The 26,429-nt window shown below is 38.5% G+C and overlaps 2 protein-coding genes across 3 annotated transcripts in view; one reads left to right on the plus strand and one right to left on the minus strand.

Moving 5' to 3' along the window:
- PLS1 (plastin 1) overlaps positions 1-12,876 on the minus strand; it is a 46,860-nt gene extending 33,984 nt beyond the window's left edge. Inside the window, exon 1 of the mRNA XM_075716088.1 lies at positions 12,853-12,876. The gene's annotated coding sequence lies outside the window, so the exon portion shown is untranslated. The remainder of the gene's footprint in view (positions 1-12,852) is intronic.
- A 760-nt stretch (positions 12,877-13,636) lies between these two features.
- ATR (ATR checkpoint kinase) overlaps positions 13,637-26,429 on the plus strand; it is a 42,959-nt gene continuing 30,166 nt past the window's right edge. The window contains exons 1-15 of one of the 2 annotated variants that reach the window (XM_075717218.1): positions 13,637-13,695; positions 14,739-14,830; positions 16,192-16,335; positions 16,926-17,815; positions 18,835-19,022; positions 20,263-20,457; positions 20,678-20,904; positions 21,733-21,885; positions 22,034-22,232; positions 22,828-23,087; positions 23,477-23,667; positions 23,778-23,878; positions 24,204-24,375; positions 25,060-25,227; positions 26,142-26,336. In XM_075717218.1, coding sequence (XP_075573333.1) covers positions 13,637-13,695; positions 14,739-14,830; positions 16,192-16,335; positions 16,926-17,815; positions 18,835-19,022; positions 20,263-20,457; positions 20,678-20,904; positions 21,733-21,885; positions 22,034-22,232; positions 22,828-23,087; positions 23,477-23,667; positions 23,778-23,878; positions 24,204-24,375; positions 25,060-25,227; positions 26,142-26,336 — 3,234 coding nt within the window. The remainder of the gene's footprint in view (positions 13,696-14,738; positions 14,831-16,191; positions 16,336-16,925; positions 17,816-18,834; positions 19,023-20,262; positions 20,458-20,677; positions 20,905-21,732; positions 21,886-22,033; positions 22,233-22,827; positions 23,088-23,476; positions 23,668-23,777; positions 23,879-24,203; positions 24,376-25,059; positions 25,228-26,141; positions 26,337-26,429) is intronic. The other variant, XM_075717219.1, reaches the window with a different exon arrangement.

A 26,429-nucleotide genomic window follows, 5' to 3' on the forward strand; every position in this document is an offset into this window, starting at 1 on the left:
CCCTAATCAAGCCTTAAGGTTGGTCTAAAGGAGATGAGTTACTTCTGCATTCAGGCACAGAACATCTTCCAGAGGCTCACAATGCACTTTATCAGACATTACCACAGCAAAGGTACCAGAGTTATTAAGGAGAAGTTTTTCAGTTGTATTCCAGCAACTTCATCTGAAGTCAGCTGAATTTGTGGATTTTCAGCATCTCTAATAACCATGCCATAAAGAAACTAGTGAAAAACTTTGGAAATAAATAACTCAAGTACAATGCAACTGCAATCGTACTCCTTCCAAGAGAGAGAGAAGCAGCTCGTGTTTACTGCTGCTATAGAAATGCAAGTGTTAGTGGAAACAGAAAGGTTGCTCAAGGTCTCAGTTCCATAGTTCATTACACACATGGAAAGTCATACACATACTCGCTAACATTTTAGTTTTACAAGAAGAAACTCTTACATCCAGCAATAAAACCTATGTGCCGTTAATGGCACATAAGGATAGGAAAGAATAGGCAAAAGCAGTAGTAGGAGAAATGGGACTAGGGAATTCCCTTGGGGGACATGAGATCATGCAGAAGACCTTCCCTTCGTTGAGTGAACCCTAGAACAAGTGTCTTCTCTAGCCTATTAGAAAACGTACATTTGTAGAAACCATTTGGATTGTAATAGATGTGATCTTTGTGGGTGTGGTATTAACCTTCCCAGTGTAAATTATTTTAGTGTTGCTTTAGCTTCCACCATGCTGTCCAGAGTCTAGAATAATTTTTACCTTTTGCTGCTACAGTTAAAACTAGTGCTCACAAAGGATATTCGCAAGGTCTGGTATGAAACTCATGAAACTTACAGCCCATTTCCGACAGCTGTGTGGCTTACACGAGACACCCATTTTCACCTCTGCTTCAGATATATAACATAGTTACAATCAGGTCTGCTTCTACTCACAATTAAAGTCACATATATCTGCAATGAAAAATTTTATTCACATTAAGCATTAATGTGTTTTCCTTAGACAGCTCATGAACACTATCGAGCCTGCCCACTGTAACTGAAAGTAATAATCATAACAGAAGTGAAGCAACCCCATCATCTCATCTTTTTATCCAAAAACCTGAAGTTGAGTTTTTGAATATAAATTAAACGTTCAAAGGCACTGTTCTGAAAGCAAAAATCTTGCTTTTCCATTTTACACATGGCAATGTCTGTATTCAAGTAATCCATGATTGCAGAGCTACATTCAAATTAATTAGCAAGGTATTAACAGTTAGGATAGGGCTCAGGACAGATTAAGGTAACTTGGTGGAAGAAACTTCTTTACAAGTGTAAAAAACATAATGTTTTCCTGGTCCAGGAACCATTTGACTGAGCCTTGAACAGAAACCAGATTTGTCTTTCTTTCATCCAGTTCAATCAACTTAACATACTGTTTCATTTTATATGACCTTTTCTTACCTCCTCTCACCAGAAATATCATTTGCCCTCTGGATGGATCATTTGATACTGTCCAAAAATCAGTGTACTACACTGAAACCTATGTCCCATGCTGACTAGTCATTTGGCTTCCCTGTCCGCAAATGTGCTAGAACCTCTCTCCTGGAGAACTTCTGCAAGTCCCCATCAAGCACCTCCTCCACTCTTCCTATTCTACAAGGCTACCCTTGCCTCCATATCCACCATCTTTACCCATATGAACGTCTTTGCTTGTGTACCGCTTCTGGTATCACACTGCATCAACCCAGTGATGAGGCAAATGCACTGTCTCTGGAATGCCAGAGCTGGCGAGGATCATGCTTTCCAGTTAGCACTGGAAGCTGGTGCCTTGGATGCTGCCACCAAAAGCAAGGAAAAAATACAGGCTGAACCATCACCGCAGCCACCATAGCACAGGGTGCCAAATCCAGAAATTGTGGCAAGATGAATGCTTACTAAGGTCAAAGCATGATAGAAGTTTTACCACGCAAATGCATGTTAGATGGAAAGAGTCTGTCATTAACATATAGAAAATTTGATGGGAAACTAGGAAACAGTTTGTCATAAACCCCATTTGATTACCAGTCACTGCTCTGAAGAATAGGATTTTTTTTTTTTTTTAAGTCCAAACTTGGTTTCTCTGTGACATTTCATTAAAGCAAGCCACACTAAAATATAAATGGAAAGGCTACACTAATAAAAGCAAGTTAATTCAGGCACTCCATCCTCAAGTCATTCTTTTGTGCCTAGGCTGACATTACATATCAAGTTTAGAACAGCAAAAGGGAGTGAGTTAAAAGACACACCAGCAAACGATACTTACTCTCTTTCTTTCTGTCTAGGTTTATGCACATGCAGCTTTTGTTAGCATGCAACTACAATGACAATGAAATTTGTTTTTAAATTAAACAGATCCTCACATAATTTCTCAACTCCACAAACTGACTTTTGAGAGCATCTTCAATTTTCACAGAAAGCTCAGTCAAATTATGAGAACTGATGATATTGTGGAAGTCACTGACTCACCATCTTCTGGTCTGCCTCTAAATTACAATTTAAACAGTATGTTTCTAAAAGCAATACTGCTATTAAAGTCAAGTAGTCGCAATGTTATCTCCACCTCAGTATTTATAGTAAGGAAACAAAAGTAATCAGAAACATTAAAATACAACAAATAGCACAGCTTTTCACTATCTACACCAGCTTCTAGCACAGCAATTGTTATTACCAATTTCACAGCCAAAATTCTGCTGCTGCTATTAGCAAATTACAATTTCACATTATGTGCTTCACAGTTTTTCAGAGTTTGCTGGATTTTGCATTCCACCTACTACAATCAAAGTGTACGCACCTTCAGCTGTTTAATCTGTTACAATATCACTGATATTTTTACAATATCTCTTGTGCAAGGCTATCGGTTTTTGTCCCAAACCTCTATTTCTTCCAGATTTGGTGCTGCTTGAGAAGTAGGACATACAGTACTTGGTGTTCTTTGCTAAGGAATTTATCCTTCTATGGCGCTCATAACTTCAGAAAAATGTCTTTTTCTTAAGCCAGCTGGAACATTATGAACCATTTTTCTCTTCTCCAAGCGTGAAAATAACATTTAGTTAGCATGTAACTTAAAAAGCAAAACTATGAACAAAGCTATCAGTGAACACACAGACTAAGAGACAGAAGGGGAGGGAGATCTTAAAACAGTGCAAGTGTAACGTTCCAGAAAACTACTGCCTTTATCTTTCTGTGTGCCTGCTGGCTGGTGGTCTGAAGTAGGAAACCCCAGGTTGCTACAAATACTAGAACTCCAGCAGAGCACCACAGGCTAACTCTTACTAATGAACTTAATTTTAAGGTCACCCCAGAAGTTAATCATGTGAAGATCATTAAGTGTAACAATAGAAATGCACATTCATTCTCCTGCCCTCAGCAATTCAATTTACATCCACATATTCTTCTTATTCTAGCTAATTGCAATTACTAAATAGTACCAAATAGATGTGTGTGCCAGAGTATTTTTCAGTTTTCATTAATTATCAGATGGCAGTATGGTCTTCTGTCACCTGCTAATTCCTCGTTCAACTCTACATGGTTCAAAAGATTATTAGAAGATTAGACTGATGAGCTACTATACTACCAGCCAGCCAGGATTTTCTGTCATGGAAAATTCATAGGTTATTTTTGTTTTTCTGTTTTCATTGGTCAAGCTAGAGGAAAAAGGAGGGCCTTCTACATTACACGGCAAAAGCAACTGGTAGCATTTCAAAACCATCCAGTCTCTGCAGAGTCTACAGATGCATAAATGCTACCCATTCACCAGTTCATAGCCTTAAGGAGCTATGTTTGCTATGGTGTTGAAGATAAAAGGAGCACATTAGTAAATCTGAGTAACTAAAACTAAATAGAGCGTTGTTTGTAGCTTCCAAAGTAGAAGACTATCTGGGGCACACATGAAGTTCATTTGCCAGTACTGTAGTTCTTAATAATTAGGCCAGAAGAAAACATCCACAGTAGTTGTTGCCAACTGTCATTTTTAATCAGATTTTGAACAGGAGAAAGAAAAAAATTTCTGACCAAATTTTTTGTAACTAAATTATTCAAAACTTCAGCCTTAGGATTCATATGATTAGGAGATGGTTTTAAGAATATGAAGTTGTTTCTGATGCTTAAGTGAAACTTTACCATCCTTCCTACAAGCATCAGAAATCAAAATTTAAAAAAAAACTTTATAAAGATCTTGGGTTTAGACAAATTCTTTGTTGTTTTGGGTTGTTTTTTTTTTTAAAATAGTTTGAGCTGGCAACATAAGCAGGCATCCCTAAGCATTTAAATTGGACATTGCAACTATGCAAAACAATACATAAAGATGTGCATGATTTTTTTAACTAGAAATTTTGTTTTCCTTTTTCAAGTAGCATAAAAACATTCATCTGACGAAACAGTGCTAGGCTAGTAAAAATGCTTACAAACCTAAAAATGGTAGTTTAAAAGAAATTACTTGTTGCTTTAAAATTAATGACCTAAAGTCCCATAAAGTGAGACAGGCAGGCTTATACAGTTATCTCCAGTCTAGTAACTATAGGACACAATACTTACTACACAGAAAAATCCTGTAAGCTGGTCATGCAGATTACCTTTGTAAGGAGTCTTTTAGCTTAGTTAAACACGAATGCTGAGTATTAAATTTAATATGTATTTATATTTGCTTTGTAGTAGCCATTTTAAAATGCCCCACAGTAGTGTGACAATTGTTTGCTCTCATAGCCTGCATTAAATGCTGGACTTCCAAAACCGCCAGATAACAGTCCAAAGTCTTTCCAAACCATGACACCTTCAAAGTAAAATATTAATATTTCTTACACCGCTTGTAAGTCCTAACACTTGTTAGGACTTTAAGAGCAGATTTCCACATGTTCAGCAAGTGAAATATGTAGCTAAAAACTGCCTCTTTCATGATAAAATGATCAAGTGTGATCAATTATCAGATCAATCAGCTTGCTGATAAATCAGCTCTTTTACAAGGGCAAAACATGTCTCTGGGGGAGTTCTTACAAGACAGACATTTTATTTCACATAATATTTTACTAAATAAGCAATCATTTTGGATTTTAAGTTAGCTACAGTCTGCACTAAGGGGCTCATCCTCCTCCCACTGACCTTCACAAAAACTGAATAACCCTGTCATGTTGTTTACTGTCATTTTACACAGTGACAATTCATGAAAAATAACTTATATTTCCAACTCTCCAAAATTAATGCTCTTGAGCATTGAACAGTAATGTATATTTAAGTCCCTGCTTTTAAATTTCTAAACCTGGCACAGAAATATTTATTGTGCTATTACTATGAATTAGCAAGCCAACACTACACTTACCTTCCATACTTTCATTCAAATATGCGGGACAAGCTTTCCCACTATTAGTGGTCTATCCCCCTCTGGCTGAGGAGTCCAGCTGAAAGCAATACCACTCTGAAGTGACATCTTAATGAAGCACTTAGGTAGCACAGAGACTACAGTAGCACCCGATTACTCATCCAACATATGCTTATTTGGCTGAGAAGGACTGATATGGATTAATCCTATTGAGTTTAAATGCCTTGATCTTAATTTACTTAGTAAAAAACAGAATGGTAGCTTAAAGAATAAACTGTATGGCAGAAGAGTTTGTTCCATAGATTAACCACCACAAAAAATATTTCAGGAGGGAAAGCATGCAGAAATTTTGGAATGCAACAGAAATATGTGCATCTATTACTATAGATCATTTCATAATTTCTACTTTCCCCAAGGTAGTCAATCAGACAGAACTTTACTGAAAAGCCCAGCATGGCTGACCCAGTAGCTGCCTTTCACCACAGCAGGAGGGCTGCCATTTTAGGGTGCAAGCCACTTTACGAAATCAAATGTAAAACAGAGTGCCAGAAGTAGGGATTTGCTCTGGCATGACAAAACTGGTTTTGTGCTGCTGTCAAGCCTCTCTTGGGAGCAGCTTTAGTAGGACGTGATCAGACCACCTTGCCCATGCTGAAGAAGCCAACTAGGACATTTGAGTTTCAGGCAGAATGGATGGTCTCAAAGATTTCGGGTGGTGTACACATACACATTAGTTTTTTTGTTTTGTTTTGTTTTTTTTTAAGATAGCTACTAAGAAAATTCTATTAGAAATAAAAGATTGCACTCCCTCTTAATACCATCTTTTTGCATAAGCAAAATTTGCATAAGCAAAATTTTTTGCATAAGCAAAAATTCAACCAGCCTGACACATACAGTATTACCAAACTGCAAGAAGCAACTGAAATTTTGCCAGGCTTAATTTTTTCTTAGAATGACCAAAAAAAAAAACCCCAACCCAAAAAAAAACCCCAAAACCCCACAAAGCCAAAAAACCCCACTCAAACACAAAAAGTTGGAGTAATTCCCATATACATAATGCAAACTTGCACTTTGCAATGGCGTACCCACATGTCCATTTTAGTTAATGCTGATAAAGTTAAATATAACTTTATACAAAACGTTAGAGTTCCCAACACTGTAGCTTACAGAGGTTATGTATTTTCCATGTATGTTTAGCAATACGTATCTGTAGACACAAAGTAACAGCAGAATAATGAAATCCCTTTGGAAAGATCAAAGATACATAACTATCAATGAGTAAGATGAGTAAGATTATCAGCTTTTAGAAAGATTTGGCCAATAGGCCTTGACTTAGCGAAGTAGTTATCTGTGGATACAACACCAAGCACATGATAACTCTCTTTCAAATCAATGGAATTATTGGCAAGATTTAAATTTATGTGCTATATAGCATTTTGTAATTTGGGATGTGAAAAATATTGTACCCCATACAATTAAGTGGCTGATATAGGTGATGACAAATAAAGCAAAATATATCTTTATATTCAGTTATGAATTGTTTTGCCACTGAACACATCATGTTACCTAAGGGGGGAAAAAAAAACAGATTTAGAATCAGAGTCAAGTCCTGATGCTAGCTATATCACTGGCAAAATCCACACTAGTTTCAATTAAATACATCTTGATTCTATAAATCAAGCTTGGAAGGACTAGACACACTGCAGAAGTAAAATACACAGCTCAACGGAAAAGGAGAATTTCATACTACTTTATCCTGACCTATCTTTAGGATATGAGAGAACAGAATCTATTCCCTTTGTCATAAGGGCATAAACTAGTAAAAAGAAAAATGGTAGGACATGCAGAAACAAAATGGAAGAAAGGGAGACATGGAGCTAGAAGAGGAGCTTGTTAAATCAGCAAGAGAAAAACATTCCAAACTATAAAAATGCTGGAAAACAAAAACCTATGAGAAAACATCTGGTTTGAAAGAAACAGCTAGTTCCTGGAGCTCACACTGAGACAAATCCTTTAAATTAGCATTCAAGTAAATATAATCTTGTTGATAACATACAGCCTAATATTTCAGCTTTACTACATGTCAATGTTTTAATCAGTCCATTCTACCAATGATGATTAACAAGATAAAAGAATGAATACACTAAGTGAATTAAACTGGGTAATACTCGATCCAGCATTCTTTTTTTTTTTTTTTGCTGGCGCCTATTATTATTAAGGAAACATCTGCACGAGAGCCCTGAAAGTGGGTTAATAATCCTTTTCCCACCAAAAGCATGCATGTAGAAGCACACAATCTGCTTTATGCATAATTTATTTCTGAGGCTTAGGAATAGCAGTCTCACTGATGAGCTATTGTGATGTACTACCTTTATTCTCTTCGGACACCTGTATGCAATAGCAGTAACTAAGCACACACCCCCACATAAAAATCTAGCAATTCATTAAGCAATTTACATTTAGAAGTACCAAAACAAATAACATGGTATACAATAAGGTCACAACTGACATTTAGTATTTCCTGCATGTGACCAGCTGAATCAAAGCTGAAATCATGTAATTAGTAATTTTATCACAAATATAATACACTGGAGAATAGAGAAGTCACCCTTACTGTTACATTTGCAGCCCTTTTTTAAAGGTGTAGCAACGGTGATGCTTAAAAATCCGTTAATAAAGTGGCAGTACATGACTGTAATGCAGAACCGGTTCTATCAGTAACCTGGAACTCCTGATCCATATGGAACTTGATCTCACCTATGCCAGTTGTTGTCTTCATTGTTAATATCCCTTTGCATATCACAACATGACCACTGGTCAACTGTTTGCTCAGTGAATGTCAAGGCTGAAATGAGCTAGCAAGACAACATCTTACACAGAAGATCTTAAAACCTGGGGTTTAGATTCACAAGCATTTGCAGTTGCTTAGCTAGGTATCTTTTCCCAGCACTACATTTACAATGTATTGTTTACTTATGGTCTGGCACAGTACAGTGGAGCCTTCTCTAGTAATAAATTTGCTTGCTAGGATCAGATCCTTTTGCTCCCTTGGTACTCCTGTTCTACATCACTTAATCCATGTATGTAGACGTAGTGATTTTTGGAGTTTTTATGGTAAGACTTATCACGGATGTGAAGTATTTCACACATCATGGTGAACGCTATGAAAATATTTTATTTTATTAATTACTGCAATAAAAAGGGTTGCAACTAAATGTTACACACAGACTTTACGTGACGTGTTAAATGTAAGGGTACCGGTACAATCTTTTTAGTTTAGGTATTGCCGTGTTAAGGTGATGCCCATTCCATTGACATAATCCTCACAGAGTAGTGAAAGCACCAAGTACTGGGAAAATACTTAGCCTGGTCAGGGGTCGAACGTACCCATCACACCAAGGAGCCTATGCTCCTCCAAAAGATAATGAATACTGTTCCAACATTTAGTGGTTTAATTTATTTGACTTCTAAAAAAAAAAAGAGTGTAAAAGGACAAAAACCATGAATCCCCTTTCTCTCTCCTCCATTGCGTTGGTATCTAAAGCAAGCCATGGAATGAGGAAAGTTGACATTTAGCAGAACTTCTATCAATATTCCCATGCATAAACTCTATTCTAGTCTTAATCAGTATGGAACCAGATGGCAAATTATTTCTCCTCACATTAAATATCTCTCAGAAAACAACAATTTTCCACTATGAAAATTGTAGCTAGTACAGTTATTCAGATTTCATTGAAGAAATATTTTAATAAAAGAAAAACCTATGTAATTACAACAGCCAGAATCTTCAAATGTAGCTTAAATGACATTTTAAATTAAAACACCGCACAGTTTTCTCCTAGCATGACTAGTACAGAGTTTTTGCACTGTATTAAGGGATTTTTAAGCATCACTGCTGGTAAAATATTTTTTAAAGAAAAAAAGTAATTTCCAGAGCAAATTAAACCATGGAAAAATTTCTGCCAATAAATCATTATGACAGTTATATTCTTTAGTTATGACAGTTACATTCTTTAGTTCTGGGTTTTTTAAATTTTTAAAATCATCATTTAAGGTTCTGAAAATTTTGCCTTAGGGAACTAGACTCCAGGCATCTTACTCTCATTCAAAAAAAATTAAAATACTAAAATATCAAAAAATTTTCATGTTATAACACTGATCCTGGTAGTAAATACATTTCTGTGAGTTTCCTCTACAGCTACTAGCCTCAAGAATTTTCTAGAAATACTAGAAAGCAAGAAACAAGTAACAAAAAGATATATACAGGCAACTATTTTTAATAGTCTTACTTGTAGATAAGCAGAAAATAGTCATTGCTGCTATATAAATAATAATGCCAGGTTCCAAGAGAATGTGTAATTAACATGCTATATCTCCAAATTACTCAAATATTTAACTTTACATCATCAATAATCTTAAGTATGTAAGCAGGTTTATTCATATAAAAAAGGTGGATAAATGCTTGCAGGACTAGGACCTGTCTAGATTACATACAAAACTAAATTTGAGAACTAAACTGAGAAAAGCAGATTTTAATGTTTTATATTACCTTTCCTCACTTTTTTTCTTCTACCTGTTAGTTTTTGCTTAATAGTTGAATGTATGTACATATTCTGCTTTGAGGTCGCAGGCTTTCCTGTGGTCCTTACCACCTGTTTCAATTTTTCAATTTTTTTTTTTTTTCTCCTTTTAAATCATCAAATCAATATTCAGGATGATATATAATTTTTATCTGTGCCCCTTCACTCCAGACAAGTTGACTAAGCAACACAGGCATAGATAAAACCAGAGCATACTGGAATACACGTTTTTATGGTGTACAGGAACAATGCAATGCTTTCAAAGGTCAGGCAACTATGCTGACTACCACTTTAATGACTATATATGGAAATTAGTCCTCAAGTAATCATACAGACCATCGGGTGTTATTACAGCAACGACGCAAATGATAAGCCATAAGCACACCTTGATATTACATGAAACTACCTAGTGCATGGAGGTCCTCTGAACAGTACTATCTCAGCTGCATTTCCTCTGACCACCATATCAGCCTGTGTTATATTCATATTTCACAGTTCATGAAGGCATCAAGGAATACACATGTGCATTTAAATGTCTTAGTATAATCACTTGGGTCTACCTGCAAGAGACAGCTGAGATTTAACTGCAGTCATGCTAACCACAGGGGGTAACATCTCACACACATCCACAGAGTGGATGAGCCCCAAGAAGAACAGTAATTCTACCTCAGAATTAAAAAACAACAGAGGGAATAGAAGTATGGTTAACATGCTCTCGTGCTCTGGGACCTGCTGGTCCAAGGCAAAGTCTCTCAGTCTCTTACAGTAAGTACATTGACCTGCAGAGGCGTGTAGTAAAGAAGCAGCAACAAAAGCCAAAGAAGTAGAGTCCTGGGTGTTGTAGAATCATGCAACTATAAAGTGAGAGGACTGCCAAAGTCAGGGGCAAGGGGGAAGTAATGTCAGCTTTGGCAGAAATCTTGGTACTGCCACATGCACCAGATTTGATACTTAGCTTTAGCTATCTGCATGAATTCCCCCCGAGTTCTGTCCACAAGCTGCGAGCTCTGCACACCTAAGACTCATTTCACCAATATGAATTTTGCATGGGGGGAGTGCTAGGTTTTGTGAGCGCCCATAAAAATGTTTTTATGGGGAGCATCTAGACTTCTTACATCCTCGCAGCACAATGAAGTTGTTATTATGGGCAGTCTTATGTAGAGTCTTATAAGGCCACAGTAACAGGAGAACTTAATGATATGGTCAGAAGGCAGTAGACGGGGCTTTGCAGCCAGGAAGGGAAAAGAGTCTCCTAACTTCACTCCTAGTGAAGGATAGGGAGCAGGAGATCACTCTTTAGTGAATTGCTGTAAGTACTTATTACAAAAAAGAAAAAAGCCTGAATTACATGCTTGGTAAATGCTTAAAGAAACTGCACCACAAATTGATACAGCATTCTACCTATGACAAACAGAAGCACTTCTACAGGACCTACATTAATATGATCTCACTGCTGACTCAGGAGACTTCCAGGCAAAAGTACTTTTTATTTCATTAAGCACTTTGTGTGCCCCATTTATGCTTTACCACCAACAACAAAAAACTCCACCCTATGATTCAATAAATTTATCATATTTCTTAGGATTGAAAACTAAAGAATAATATAGCCTGCTCAAACTCTCCTAAGATCCCAACAGATATCTTGCTATCTTTCTTGAGTTTATCAGGGATGACATGGGAATTTTAACTGTACATCAAATTAGCCAGTAGTACAATTTACACCTTTCTTAGTGTGATTGTTATCTCAGGCTTGGAAGTTTACACTCAGAATATTGTTTTCACAATAAATAAATTTTTAAAATTGAAATTATGTAGAAAATTTTGTGTTCAAAATAACACTGATAACAAAGCCCAGACATACTTGGCCTTCCTGGACCATTAAAGTTCTACTTACAGAACATGTAAAGCTACATGGTTTCTGCTTTCTCTCTAGGAGTGACTCTTGAAAGACTAATATTTATGAAGTCAGCTAGTAGAAAACATTGCAATATGTGCTGAAAAACAAACTAAGACAAAACCCAGTTATGTTTTGTAAAGATTCTCAAAGTATTCCAGGTCCTTCCCTTGTTAGCAACCTTTGAAACTTCATCAGAATTTTTAATGAAACAGCATACATATATTTTGCAGGACAAAAATAACCATCTATGAATGAAAAATTTGTGATAGGTTCCCTGAAAGCATCCATCTGAAATGAATCAGTAATTGCAATACACGCACACACACACTTCATGGACCATTTTACATGCAACAGACATAGCCCTAGCGCAGTGGAAAAGAGAATTAGAAGCCTCCAAGAGGATTTTATTTCAGCCCAGAAACAGTGCTAAGACGAAGTTCATAAACAAATGCAGGAAGAGCTATACCTCTTATAGAGAGCTATACCTCCTACTTAGAAAAACAAGGCTCACCATTCAGTTTCCCCTCACACACTCTCCCTGCGGTTCCTGCCTATGCATAAACCCCTCATTTTATACTTTCATACTCTGAAGTCTTGCAGACTTGCCACGGAGCGGGCCACCCGCTGGGCAGCACATGCCGGGACCGCTCCCAGCACACGCCTTCCCCTCGGGCCTAAGGCAGCACGAACTCTCCACACGCTGCATGACGCCTGAGCAGCCTTTCGGGTTTTGTCTCAAAACCTTTCGTACTTTACGCATTTAAACGCCCTCTCTCCCTCAAAGGAACATAAACAGAAAGCAACATACTCTGAAAGTAAAAGAAAAACAAAAAAAACCCCACCAAACCCCGGCAATATTTTAAATGTCGTTTAAGTATGCTCCTCACCGGTACCTACAGGGAGGAGCGCCGAGCCCCTGGGCGCCGACCCCCCACGCCCCCCAGAACGCGCCCTCCCGCCCCCTGAGCGGGCCGGGCCGGGCCCGCCCCTCGCAGCCCGCTCCCCCGGACACGGCGAGGGGGGGACACCGGCGCCCCGCTCGCTCCCTACCTGCCCGCCCGCCGCCGGCTGCCGCCTCCCGCCAGTGCCGCGGCGCCCGCCGGGGCCCGCCGCCACCTGCTGCCGGCGGGGCGGGGCGGGGCGGGGCGGGCAGACGGGCAGCGCCGGCGGCCAATGGCAGGGCGGCCGGCAGCAGGGGCGGGCCGAGGCGGGGGCCGCTTGGGGCCGTTCTCTGCGGCCCCGGGACCTCGCCTCACACCTGAGGGCTAACGGCCGGCGGGGCCCCCCGAGGAGAGTGCCGCCGCGGCCGGCCCAGGGGCGCAGGGAGCGCTCTAGCGGGGGTTTCTCAGCCAGAACCAAAGTTTCCTCCTCGCCGCCCCTTACACCGGAGCCGCTCCTCGCCCCGCTTTAAGCCACCCTCAAAACTGCGGCGCTGCGAGTCCCCTGCAGCCGCAGTCCCTGCTCCGCCGGGGCGCCCGTCGTGGCCGGGCTCCGGCTGGCGCTCCCGGCAGCCCCTCAGTGCCCGTGCCGGGAAACGGCCGCGGCTCGGCGGGCTGCGCTCGGGCCCCTCTCGGCTGTTGCCAGGCTGTGCGCTGCGCGGCGGCGGAGAGCCCTGCCGGGGCAGCGAGGCCCCAGCGCCGCCATTAGCAACCGGGCACTCGGCCGCCCTGCCCGCGCTCCCCTCTGGTGACGAAGCGGTTAAACTCGGGCAGCGCCGCTGGGGGGCGCGGAGAGCGCGGCCGCCCGCTCCGGGACGGAGGAGGTTTGGGTCCTGCCGCACGCCGTCACGCAGTTCCCGCCTTGGCGGCGCGCGGCCTGTTTCAAAGCGGGAGCCATGGCCGAGCAGGGCCTGGAGATGGCCTCCATGATCCCGGCGCTGCGGGAGCTGGCCAGGTAGGATGGACCCAGCCCCCGCCTCGTAGCGGGGTGCGTGAGGGGGGAGGCGCGGCCGGTCTCGGCATCAGTGTGTGGCGTGGGGAGGGGGAAAAGCGGGTTCCTTCCTTAGTGTGGTGAAGCACTGGAAGGGGTTGCCCAGAGAGGCAGTGGAGGCCCCATCCCTAGAAACATTCCAGGTCAGGTTGGACGGGGCCCTGAGCACCCTGATCCATTAAAGCTGTCCCTGCTCACTGCAGGGGGGTTGGGCTAGATGATCTTTAAAGGTTCCTTCCAACTCAAAGCATTCTACGATTCCTCACCGCTGTGTGAGGTCTCCCGGGGCTGGGCCTGTGCCCTCCCCTCATCCTGGTCGCCTTCACTTCCCACCACCTGCCTGGGTTGCTCCCTCCCTGGCGGGTGGTGCTGGTAGAACCTGATGGGAGAGGCGTGTTGGTCTGCATAGCACCCTGTGTCCTGGGCACCTCCGTGGTGCCTGTAGTGTGGCTACACTGAGAATTAAAAGACCCTGAAAATGTTTGACCCTAAAGTTTTAATGGCAGTATCAAGACTGCAGCTTCGTTTTGTGGTAGGCAGCTAGTTGACATGGAGGTACAATTGTATGCTGAATACTTGACCTGACAAGAGCTAGCTGCCATCTTGGTCACCTGAGCGGTTGCTATTGTCACCTCTTACTCAGGGTATCGGTGGCTAATTCGTTGAATAATTTTGGTTAATTCCAAAAGTTAAACGAGTTCTTAATTTTATATTTTTCTGCACCAAAGCTGTTTTGTTGCTTGGTAGTAACATGGATAAATCTCTTAATATGTCAGATGAGGATTTAATATATATCAAACGTAATTGCATAACAAAATTTAAATGATAATAAAACTTTGTACTTCTGAAGAATAAGGAGAAAGAAGAACAGGCAATGTTTTGGTCACTAAAACAAGAAATCAATTTGTGTTTCTTTTTGAAGATTTACAGAACAAAGAAGAAAAAATCATTGTTTAACATTGTGGTCTGTAATGGATAATGTCAAAATAATGTACTTTTAATTTTAGTGCTAGTCCAGAAGAATACAATGCAGTTGTGCAGAAACCAAGACAAATACTCTGCCAGTTCATTGACAGAATTCTTACAGATGTAGATGTTGGTAAGTATAACATCCCTATCTTTTAAAATTGTTATCTGCTTTATGCTTTAAGTAATTTCTGCCAAAAACCAAAAAAGTTACAACTCTCATTTCAACAAAGATTTAGTAGTTGAGTGCAATAACATTTATGACTTATTTTTTAATAACTTGCATGATGAAGTATTTGCTATTATGATGTGAAGTAACTTAAGTCAATTTAAAAAAAAAAGGGGGAGGGGGAATGCAGTGCAGGTTATATGAACATAAATGCTTGCAATGTTGAAAATTGGGAGTATCATGTAATGTGATTGTTCATTGAATAATATAGCTTGCAAGTCAATGCTCACAGGGTCTTTCAGAATTGAAATACTTTGAGGTAAACAGCTTTATTTTTAATTTTAGAATTTTAACAAAGCCTTATTTTAGTACTCCTTAAATCATGTTAACGTTCCAGTTATTACAGTACGTTAACAACATTTTGGTAATTATGAAATACATCTACTACAAAATTGTCATTTGTAGTTGTCTGTACATTTGCATCAAGGAGAATCACAGTAAGGGTAGCTTACTGTTTCCAAGGTATAATTTCATGTAGCTGTCTCAGTAAGAGTAATATTTTGTCTCGTGAATTAATCAATTTAAGTATCATACCCATGTTACTCTTCAGATGATGTGTTTGTTAATCCTCTTATGGTTCTGAAAGGGAAGGCTATAAAAATAAAAACAAAAAGCCAATCTGCTTTAGATACAGCTTTTGAATACATAAGTATTTTATCATTACCATGTAACTTTTCTGGTTAATTGCTATCTGAATCTGAGGTAGTTTCCTTCTTATGCTAACTAACCATGTGGATCTGGATAAATCTGATGTGATTCAGATACCTGTTTCAATGGAGCTATACAGCAGCATTAGATCTGTTTAGTATTTTGCTAAACTTTCTGATTCAGTAAGCTGAACTTACCATTTAAAAACTTCTATTTCTTGGAGATTTAGAACAATTCTTAGAGGTTTTTCTTCTACCAAAATCATAAACCTAGGGAAAATTGCGTGATTAAAATTAAAATGTTAACTATTTGCTTCACTCATCAAACAGTTGGATATAATGCTAACTAAATGTTAATGCATGTAGTGTTAATGAATAATATTTAAGCTGAGTAATTTATATTTTTCTTTGTACGGTTTGGTGTCACATAGCGGGTTTACAGTATGCACGAAATCATTAATCATGGATTAATAAAGCACACTCCCACTTGATAATTATACAGGTTTAATACCATATCATAGTATTTTACATAATAAATTTCTTCCTTCAGGTGTGAACAAAATTTGTGAAGTTGATTTATTGCAATGCTAATTCAGAAATGTGTCCTTTTTTTTTAAGTTGCTTTGGAACTGATTAAGAAATCAGATTCACAGCCGAGTTCTGTAATGTTGCTTGATTTTATTCAACATATCATGAAATCTTCCCCGCTTATGTTTGTAAACGTGGATGGAAATCGGGAGGAAACCGAATGCAGTTGCATTGGTGAGTTTGTTGAAAATGTTTATGCTGAAGCTTGATATTTTCAGGATTTAAATTTTCTGACAACAGGATCATACAAAAGAACAAAAATGGGAAAAAGGCAGCTTTGTAAGTTCAGTGTTACATATTTATAAGTAAATTAATATTATGATAGGCTTGTAAGATTATGAATTGATTTGTACTTGTGATAATGGAAATTTATCAGGACAGAGTTTGACCTTATTCATTACCATTGCTTAGTGATATTACCCGATTCATGTTGATGAGATATCCTGTATGCATATTCATTGCCTGAATGTGTTTTTGACAGAGAAAAATGTCTGGACTACCCAGTGTAAAATGTCTCATCTGTCTCTCTCCCCCTCCCCCTGGCATGCAGCCCCCACCTCCCCTTTTCCTCTTTTTCAATAAGATCTGCTGAAGAAATGTCCCAGTGAAGGCTGTCTGTTTCCTAAGCCTACATGCATTTATCTCAAGGAGTTTTCTTTTGTTTTACTGACGAGCAACCTGCTCTCAAGGAGGTGCTCGTAATAGGATGTTTTGGGTTTTATCTCAATAATTTTCTGTTTGCTGTTTCTTTTTTATTGTCCTAGAATTTAGTAACTGGATCATATCAAGGCTTCTCCGAATTGCTGCAACTCCAAACTGCAACACATTGCACAAGAACATCTGTGACGTCATTTGCTCTTTACTTTTCCTGTTTAAAATGAAGAGTTGCTCCATTTTTGAAGTACTAACAAAAGACTTGCTACAGCTTTTCCAAGACTTAATCTGCCTGCATGAAAGAGATGCTCAAAAGCATCTCTGGACAGATGTACTGGTCTGGCCAGTGACTGTAAAGAGATTTTCAAGCAATACAAGTGACAATGTGGGATATTTAAGATTGGCACCATTACAGCTGATGGGTATGCCCAATGTAGAATGTTTGGAAGTTATATTAATGTCTATTCTGACGGGTATTGTTGCAGATGTTTTTTTTGTAAGACAAGATATTATTCTCTGGGGGATAGGCTGCTCCCTTTTGGAGTATGGCAGTCCAAAAGTTAAAGCTTTGGCAGTGAAGTTTTTAGTGAAATTAATTCATTTAGGAGGACCTCCAGAACAGCTGGCCAGTGTTTTCTTCAGAGTCTTTTTTGGAATTCTACAGTCAGTGCTTCAAATGGATACTGAAGAATCAGAACTCTTTGGAGAACCACTTTTACTGTTGGTGAGGACATTGTTGCCTTTTGAAGCAGATTCTTACAAAAATATTGAACCTGTCTACTTGAATATGCTACTAGAGAAGCTCTGTGCATTGTTTGAAGGTGATGTGTTTAGGTGTCTTCAGTCTGAAAAGCTGAAAGCTGCTTTTTGCCATATTCTGCAATATTTTCTGGAGTTTGTTCCAACTGGCTATGAATCTGCCTTACAAGTAAGAAAAGTCCATATCAGTACCATATGTGGAATTTTTGTGAATGTGTTTGGAACTCAGGAAGAGCAAGAGGTAGGTTAATTTTAAAAACTGTACTTATCATGTGAATAGATACCTACATCTGTGCAAAGAAGAAAATCTAGGAAACACTATTTTTTGTTGCAAAATTAGATTGATACTCCTTGTTTCTCAGTTGTTTCACATATTTGTACAGGTCAGAGTTCTTTAGTTGGATGTATGTAGCTGAACCCTATGTTTTTCAGATGTATTAAACTATTGAGAAGCTATGCAGGCACAAGGATCTGTCTGTAATCATAGTATAAACTGGGGTAAGGCACAGAGTACGTTCATATAAGGGCAGCTTTACAGGTAATTTCCCTTCATCTGAGCTGCTCTTACTTTCTAACCATATGCTTTTAGTCATATTTGTTGGGGACAGGCAGCAAAAAGGTTTGAATTAAAATAGAATCGTAGAATAGTTTGGGTTGGAAGGAACCTTAAAGGTCATCTAGTCCACCCGTGTGTGTCTCCCACAACACGCAGGGACATCTTCAACTAGATCGGGTTGCTCAGAGCCCCATCCAACCTGACCTTGAATGTTTCCAGCAACGGGGCATCTACCACCTCACTGGGCAACCTGTTCCAGTGTGTCACCACCCTCATCATAAAAAATTTCTTCCTTATGTCCAATCTAAATCTACCCTCTTCTAGTTTAAAAGCATAATGAGGTGTTAATAATGAGGTGTTGATATACTGAGTGTTCCCTCTACCCTGTGCACCCGCACGCGTATCATATCTATTGTCTCTTAAACTTAGTGTGTCTGTCTTGATGGCTTTGGTAGCAAGGTATTATGGCAAGAACTGGGAAACAGCTGTACAAGCTGCGTTCTCTCTGGTAGGAACACAGGAAAGTTCATTGCTTATGAGAGTTTTCATCTTGTAATTAAGATTTTTGAATAGAAAGGTTTTTAAGAACTTTGTTACCATAATATTTTGAAATTTTATATTTTAAGTCAGAAACAATAGTATCATGTCTTTGAGAAGTAAGGCATAGCATACCTCATGGTACCTCTGTTGTTTGTCCATCCCAGTATCTGGTGAGTCCACTTTATACAGCATTAAAAACACAAACGGAAGAAATCTTTCAGGAGGTTCATCAGAACCAGCTAGATACTTCTGATACTGATGGGTGGAGCAGCAGCAGTGATGAAGTTCCAGAGAAAAGAAAACGACTAAGCCTACCAACAAAGCATCCAAAGAAATCACCTACACCAGTAACGTATGACACTTATTCAATAACTACTTTTATAGTAATTTGGCTAGTGAATAATAACAAATGGCAACTTTTTTGCAGCACTTTCTTTGTAACAGCCACATTGAAAGATCTGGGAAAAGATCTAAACAATATTTTGAAGGATCAGAATCTAAAGATGATTTTAAAGCCAAACTTTAGTTTGCCTATACTTTTAATATGTTCAATGCAAATTACTTTCATTTTTACACACTGAAGACAGAAAAGCTGAGAGAATACATACCGAATGACAGAGTAATGTATGTGGCTATGCTGTTGCACTGGATGTACTTAAAGCAGGTCTAGTTAAGTCAGGTTGTCTCAGGTGAACAAAGCCAATTCTCTCAGTTTGTGTTGTGCTTCAGCTCCCGGATTATCTTGGACTTGCTCCAGCATGTTGATCTCTTTTCTTGTATTTGGGCACTCAAAACTGGCTCCAGCATGCTGTACTCCATGTGTGGGCTCATGATCAGCCTTCACTCTTGATAATACAACTCCCTATGTAGTTGACCTTCTTTGCAACAAGGTCACACTGCTCTTACATTCAACTTTTCCACAAGTCCATTGGGTACTTTTCTCCAAAGCTGCTTGCCAGCCAGTCAGCCCTCAGCCTGTTCTGTTGCATGGGTTGTTTTGTGCCAGTTGCAGGACTTTTCGTATGTCTCTGTTGACCTTCATGAGGTTCTTGTCAGCCTGGTTTTCCAGTCAGTTGAGGTCCTTTTATCTACAGAGCTACCTGTCTCATTGTAGAAAGGAATCAAGTTAGTCTGGCATGATTTGCCCTTGGTAAATATGTGCTGGCTGTTCCCAGTCACCTTCTTGTCCCTTATGTGGCTAGAAATGAGTTTCAGGAAGACATTTTCCATAACCTTCCCAGGGACTGAGGTTAGGCTGGCAGGCCTATAGTTCCTTGAATCCTCTCTTCTGCCTTTCTTGAAGATGGGTGTAGCATTTGCTTTTTTTATAGTCATCGGGAACCACCCTGGTCACCATGACCTGTCAAGGATTGTAGAGTTATACCTTTATAGCCTTTCAGATAAATTGGATTTGCATCATACTTCAGAGTTAGTATCTTGTTCTCTCAAGGAGCACATTTAAGCTAAAGCTTCATTAGGTATTTTCCTAATCCTCTATCTGACATGGATTACCTCTGTTTTTGCTATGGTGATTTATCTTTTCTGAAAAAAAAGTTATGTGTTGGAAAATAATTAATATGATCAAATTACAGACTTAGTCCTGTAAACATGAAATTGAAGAGCACTCTATGGAATGCCATTGCAAAGAAAGCTGCATCCTTAATATTTATCCTTGAGAAAGAAGTTCTGACAGCGGATATTCTTCAGACTGTAGAAGGAATTGCTGTAATTCTGCGACTAGCTGCTTTGTGCATAGTTCATTGTTCTCCCCCAACAAATTCTACCAGGTAAAGGTACCAAGGTGAAACCGTGAGACCAATAGTTTCTTCTAACTGTTATTGTGATTTGTGTGGATTACTTTAATGCTTGTCTGTGTATCAGGACAAGTATTGGATAAGTCCTGTTTGTTTTGAAGAAGTACATTTTCATTGTAACTTTGCTTACAAGCGATACAATATTAAATGTTTGTAGTCTGTTGCATTGATCATATGATTTCTGTTTTAACAGTGCAGATCATAAAGTAACTCATCTGTGTAACTCTGACACACATAAGAATACACCGAGCTCCTCAGGTTCAGTGGTGAATATAGAGTTCATATGGATTTCCTCTGATTTTATCACAAGAGTAGTGAAAGTCTGCAGAAACCTGTTAGAGGCTGCTACGCAGATTGTTAACCTGGAACAAGTGATTGACAGAATAGTGAAAATCTTTGATGCTTTGCTGTATGCACAAGGTGAGAAATCCTTTAAACTACATGTCTTTTATTGGATTTGTAAATTAGGAATGCATCTGACTAAATCGGTCTGTTGTGGTAGAGGTACTGAAATTATAGGTCTTGTGTTAGAACTGCAATTTCTTTACAAAAAAGGTTAAATAAAAAAAGAACATTCTTCTCTGTTTAGAGAGCTTCCTCTGCATTCCTTTTTGAGCATGGTTTACTAGTCTTTGTCTGTACTTCTATTGATATTTATCTGAACAAGAGACTACATGGGGATAGTGAGTATGTGTAAGAAAGAAACAAACCTTTAGCAGTTTTCTTTTTAAAATACACAGAAGCAGCATGCCTTACTATCTGTTTCACTCAAAGATTTCAAAGCTTCTGGACAGCTTTAGCAGATGTGGGATGCAGGAAGTGTACCAAAAATATCAAGTACTTGCATGTTTTTTAAAAGTAACTAGTAGGATGAGGACAGGCTCTACTAAGACTAAAGTGTTATTATACGAGTTCAGCTTACTAGCCATCCCAAAGTCCACCTGAGTGTCTTAGTACAAATCCAGAAATACTGAAGCTGTATTCATTCTGCTGCTCATGTATTATTACATGCTGTCAACTGCTTAATAAAATTTTTAGATTATTTTGATGTAGCGCTACATCATTTATTATTATATGTCTAAAATGTAGGGTATCAACATGTGGGAGTAGTGATACTAATCTTTGTTGATAGAAAAAAAACCCCCATTTTGTAGCAAATTAAGAATATAAAGCATGCATCTCTCTTATAAACTATACAGAGCTGTAAAAGTATCAGGGTTTTTTGTTTTGGGTTTTTTTTCCCCCTAGTGAAAATTCCACTGAGTGATCAAATTCTTGATAACCTATGTGGATTGCTGTCTCTGCCCTGGATTTACAGCCATCCTGATGATTCTTCTTTGAAGCTATCTGCTTTTGGGTTTGATCCTCTCATTTTGAGTCAAAAAACTGCACAGAGTTTCTGTAAGTATGTTGAAGTATATGAAACTTAATATCTCTCTGGAATGATTGTTCTAAAGTAAAATTATTTTCTTTGCCCTCTTCTGATAAATGATGATACTAAAAGCTTAAATCAAGGAATTATCTGCTTTGTTTTGTTTTTTCTCTTTAGCACCCCAAACTCAGTCACATTGTGTGTTTCTTCTGTCGCTCTTCCCAAGAAACATTTGTCTGGATTGGAGAAAATCCATTTATCACTGGGCGCTACAAAGTCCCCATGAAGTAATTCGGGCTACTTGTGTTAAAGGATTTTCTCTTCTGCTTCATCCACCAAGTGTGCAGTCCTGCAGTGTGATTCCCAAAGATCTTTTGTATGTATTAATGCTGCTTTTCCGTCTTCATGTGAGAAGAAAAACAGACAAATAAGAAACGTAGTATAAGTACCAAAATAAGTATTTATATCTATTTCATCCAGAATTTGCTAGACCTCAGTTTCTGAAATTGTAAGACAGCAACGTGAAGGGTGTAAGTGATGATGTCTGTATGATAGAATAGTGTTTTATACAAGTTACTTTGCTGGTTGAAGACCCCATTTCTAATTAATAAATTTAAGGAGGGGAAAAGATATTATCTTTGTCAGTTAAATATACGTGATAATTGTCCATATGTCTCTTAAAATCTTTCCAATTTCTCTGCCTTTTTTATATATGTCTTGGTGTCTTCTGTCCTATTGTGTCTGGTCTTCAGTTTCCTTATAACATGCCAGATCCACCATGCCCAGTGGTACTTCAGACATTTACTAGAACTTGAGGGTAGTCTGAAAAGGAAGAAGATAATTTAGTGAGACAGATCCTTAAATTGTCCTAATAGTACTTTCAGTATAGTTAGAGAATTCAGACAATGTAGAAATACAAGTTTTTTGGTAAGTGATCTATTAAAATGGTTTCATTTTTGTTTCAATTTCAGAAATCAAATCAAGGATGAGTCTGAGCTAGTCAAGGAAGCTTGTGCTGCTATAGTTGGGAAATTATCTTGCTGTCTATATGGTACATTCAATGTACGACCTTCCTTAGCAGACTCTGCTATTAAGCATGTTACTTATGATATTCTATGTAGCAGCCTTACTGTGACTTCTACTCATGAAAAAACTTGTTCTGTGCAAGCCTGTGTTTTCAAGCCATTTCTTACTCTCCTTGAGAACAAAGTATCCAGTTCAGTAAAGCTAGGTATGTGACTTTACCTTCATTAACATTTTGCACTTCTGTATATGGTACTAAGTCACTACTTCTGTACTTCTCCATTCCTATTTTCTATATTGCTTTTTATATAGCTATAATGGTGCTTGAAATATTTTATTTCAGTTGATATTGCTGCTAATGTTTGATGTTGTAATTGATATTCTTTTTAAACTACCTTGTCTTAATTTTGGTCTATGGCTGTATCTAGAAATGTAATACTTGATAAAATCTGAATTTTAAATAGCTTGGCTGTTTGATGATATTTACTCTTTTGATAAAAAAAATAGCATGCTTTATGGCTTACTTGCATCACTGTTTTGTGCACTAAAAGCATTAAAAATATATTTTCCTTTCCTACTCCAACCCATGCCACCCAGCATTTATAGAAAATATACCTCATCTTTGCAAACATCTGGATTTTAACACTGATGAGTCTAGCGTGAAGATTCTTGTTGGGTCTTTATTAAATCTAATGGAAGATCCGGACAAAGATGTAAGAGTGGCTTTCAGTGACTGCATAAAGAACATACTAGAATCCTTAGACTCTGAAGAGGGATTAGTAAAAGAGGTGAATTCATATTTATTTTTGGTTGTTTTTCCTAACTTACTATGGTTTTTGTTTCACTAATGTCAAACACTCTAAAATTATTTTTTTTGTTTTGTTTTCATGTGTTCCAGCTGTTTGTTTCAAGAATGAAAGAAGCCTATACAAATGCCAAAATATCGAGAAATAATGAGCTTAAAGATACCTTGATTCTCACAACAGGAGATATTGGAAGGTATTTTTGATAGTTTCTTGAAAATTGCAAAGTACTATCAGTTTGTGATGCAAAGTAACTTTTTATTCAAGTGTAAATGTAAGATTAAATTACTTATTTCAAGGTCAGCCTTTGTCCAGAGTCCTTTGCAGCTGTACTAAGCTGTTGATTCATATGGAATATTCCTCATTTTCTTCTGCCCTGTCATAGGAAGTGTACAGATAAGCTATGCAAATACAATGGTGATTCATTTTGCATTATGGTAATCATTGCATTAATAAAATGACTTAAGAATATACAATTCTTTTTTCCTTTTTAATTCTTTTTCTTCTGCTTGCTTTGTAAGGGCATCAAAAGGAGATTTGGTACCATTTGCCCTCTTGCATTTGTTACACTGTTTGTTGTCTAAGTCAGCTTCTGTGGCTGGAGCAGCATATACAGAAATTCGATCCCTGGCGGCAGCTAAGTCCGTAACACTGCAAGCTTTTTTCAGTCAGTACAAGAAGCCTATCTGTCAGGTAAAAAGAAAGAGTTGGTGTTTTGAAAGGCATATGTTTAGGTTCTCTTTGCGTTTTTTGAAAATGGTATTAAAGGTAAAAATTACAATATTTTACAAGGTGAAATCTCATAGGACAAGAAAGAGATGATGTTTTAAAAAACAAAACAAGCCCTCCTCCCCCCAAACATTCAGGAAGGAATGGGAAATCTTTGACTTTGTCATGGTCTTCTCCCCTCAACAGTATTGCTTTTCTTTTTTATTCCTTAGATGCTGTCATTCTGAAACAGAGGAACTATATAGTTTCTTGCATTATGTGGTACCATTGCCACGAGAGGCTATGATTTAAAATTGGAATTGAAGTCAAAGTTTTACAGGCATAATACTGACATGACTGATTTGTTCTTTTGTTATACCCATTACCTAAGGACAGAAGTTCTGTTTAAAAGAAAATTATCAAAAGCAGACTTTTCTGATTTTGAATATTTTTTTAATAATGCAATGTCTGAATCCAGGGTTGCAAAATTAAATGTAATTATGAAATGGATGATAATCCAGTTCTATCACAAAGTAGTAATCATAGATGCATGTGCACTAAATGAGAAAGAAAACCAGATGCATAGAAAGAGGAGCGAAACTCTTGTGTTTATTTTTAGGGAGCAAAAAAGGGGAAAATAATACTAAATAGGTATTTCTTCATGCTTAGTTTCTAGTGGAATCCTTGCATTCCAGCCAGATGGCAGTATTGAGTGCTCCATGCCAGGGTAATGAGCTGCAGAAACAAACAGCTGCTCACCAGAGGGAAATGGCTCTGGACATGTTATCTGAGATCGCCAGTGTATTTGATTTTCCAGATCTAAATCGCTTTCTCTCAGTAAGTTGGTCAGTCCTTTTTACTCTTGGGTTTGTTTTGGGTTTTTTTGGGGGGGTGTGTGTGTTTGTGGATTTCTGTTTTAGTCCACAATTTTCTGTGAATGACACAGATAGGAATTTTTTTTTTCTCTAGTTGCTGTTTTTTGTTATAACATAGAATACTTTGGGATTGCTGCAACTGGGAGCTCAAATACAGTGGAACAGTTTTATCAAGGAGTTACAGTGATGGCTACAGTGCTGATTCAAGTATGACAGATGATGAACTAACTAATGTCTAGAGTACTCATTGAGTATATCTATATTAATGATGTAGTGCATTTGGAGGGATTCTTTGTAAGGCATCATTTTTGCATGGTGTCTGCTTTCTTGTTTCAAACGAAGAAAGCTATTGTTCTGTGAATAGATCTCTTCTTGATCTGGTTAGATATTTGTTTTACTTGAAGCCTAAGTAGCTTCATACTCATACTTGTTTTGCTTGTTGGTAGATGGGAAATGCACAACTCTTAAGTAAGCAGTGTTCTAGTTGACTGGTAGGTTGGGGGAGTGTTGTGTGTGGGTGTGTTGGTTTTTTGTTGTGTTTTTGTTTGTGTGTGGGGTTTTTTTTTAAGATTTCCTTTTGTGGAATATCTGGATGGACACAGAAAATGCTAGCTGACTTTTTGTTTGCATGTTTCTCAGTATTGATTAGCTGAAGCACCTCCTTAAGTAATTAGTTTTACTTTATCTGCATCTTTACTAGGTATTTCTATCTCATTAAAGTTCTTCTTTGTTCATACCTATGGTTATATGTATGACCAGAGATGTGTGGTGGTGTACTGACACAAATGGAACCAAGCCAAACCCTGGGATTTTGGAGGGGTTTTTTGTTGGTTGGTTGGTTGTTTTTTCCATTAAGTGTTTTTCTTAATTTACCAGCGGACCCTACAAGTTTTGCTTCCTGACCTTGCAGCCAAGGCTAGTCCTGCGGCCTCCACACTTATTCGAACCATAGCAAAACAGTTGAATGTAAACCGAAGAGAGATTTTAATCAATAACTTCAAATACATCTTCTCTCATTTGGTCTGTTCCTGCTCCAAGGATGAGCTTGAGCGGGCGCTTCATTACCTCAAGGTAAATTGGCATTTGCTCTATTGTACATACAGATTAGGAGCAACAATTGACAAATAGTGAGCTTTCTGCTTTATTTAAGTTGAAGTCTTGCAA

Source organism: Pelecanus crispus, chromosome 9, assembly GCF_030463565.1.
Source record: "Pelecanus crispus isolate bPelCri1 chromosome 9, bPelCri1.pri, whole genome shotgun sequence".
Taxonomy (NCBI): domain Eukaryota; kingdom Metazoa; phylum Chordata; class Aves; order Pelecaniformes; family Pelecanidae; genus Pelecanus; species Pelecanus crispus.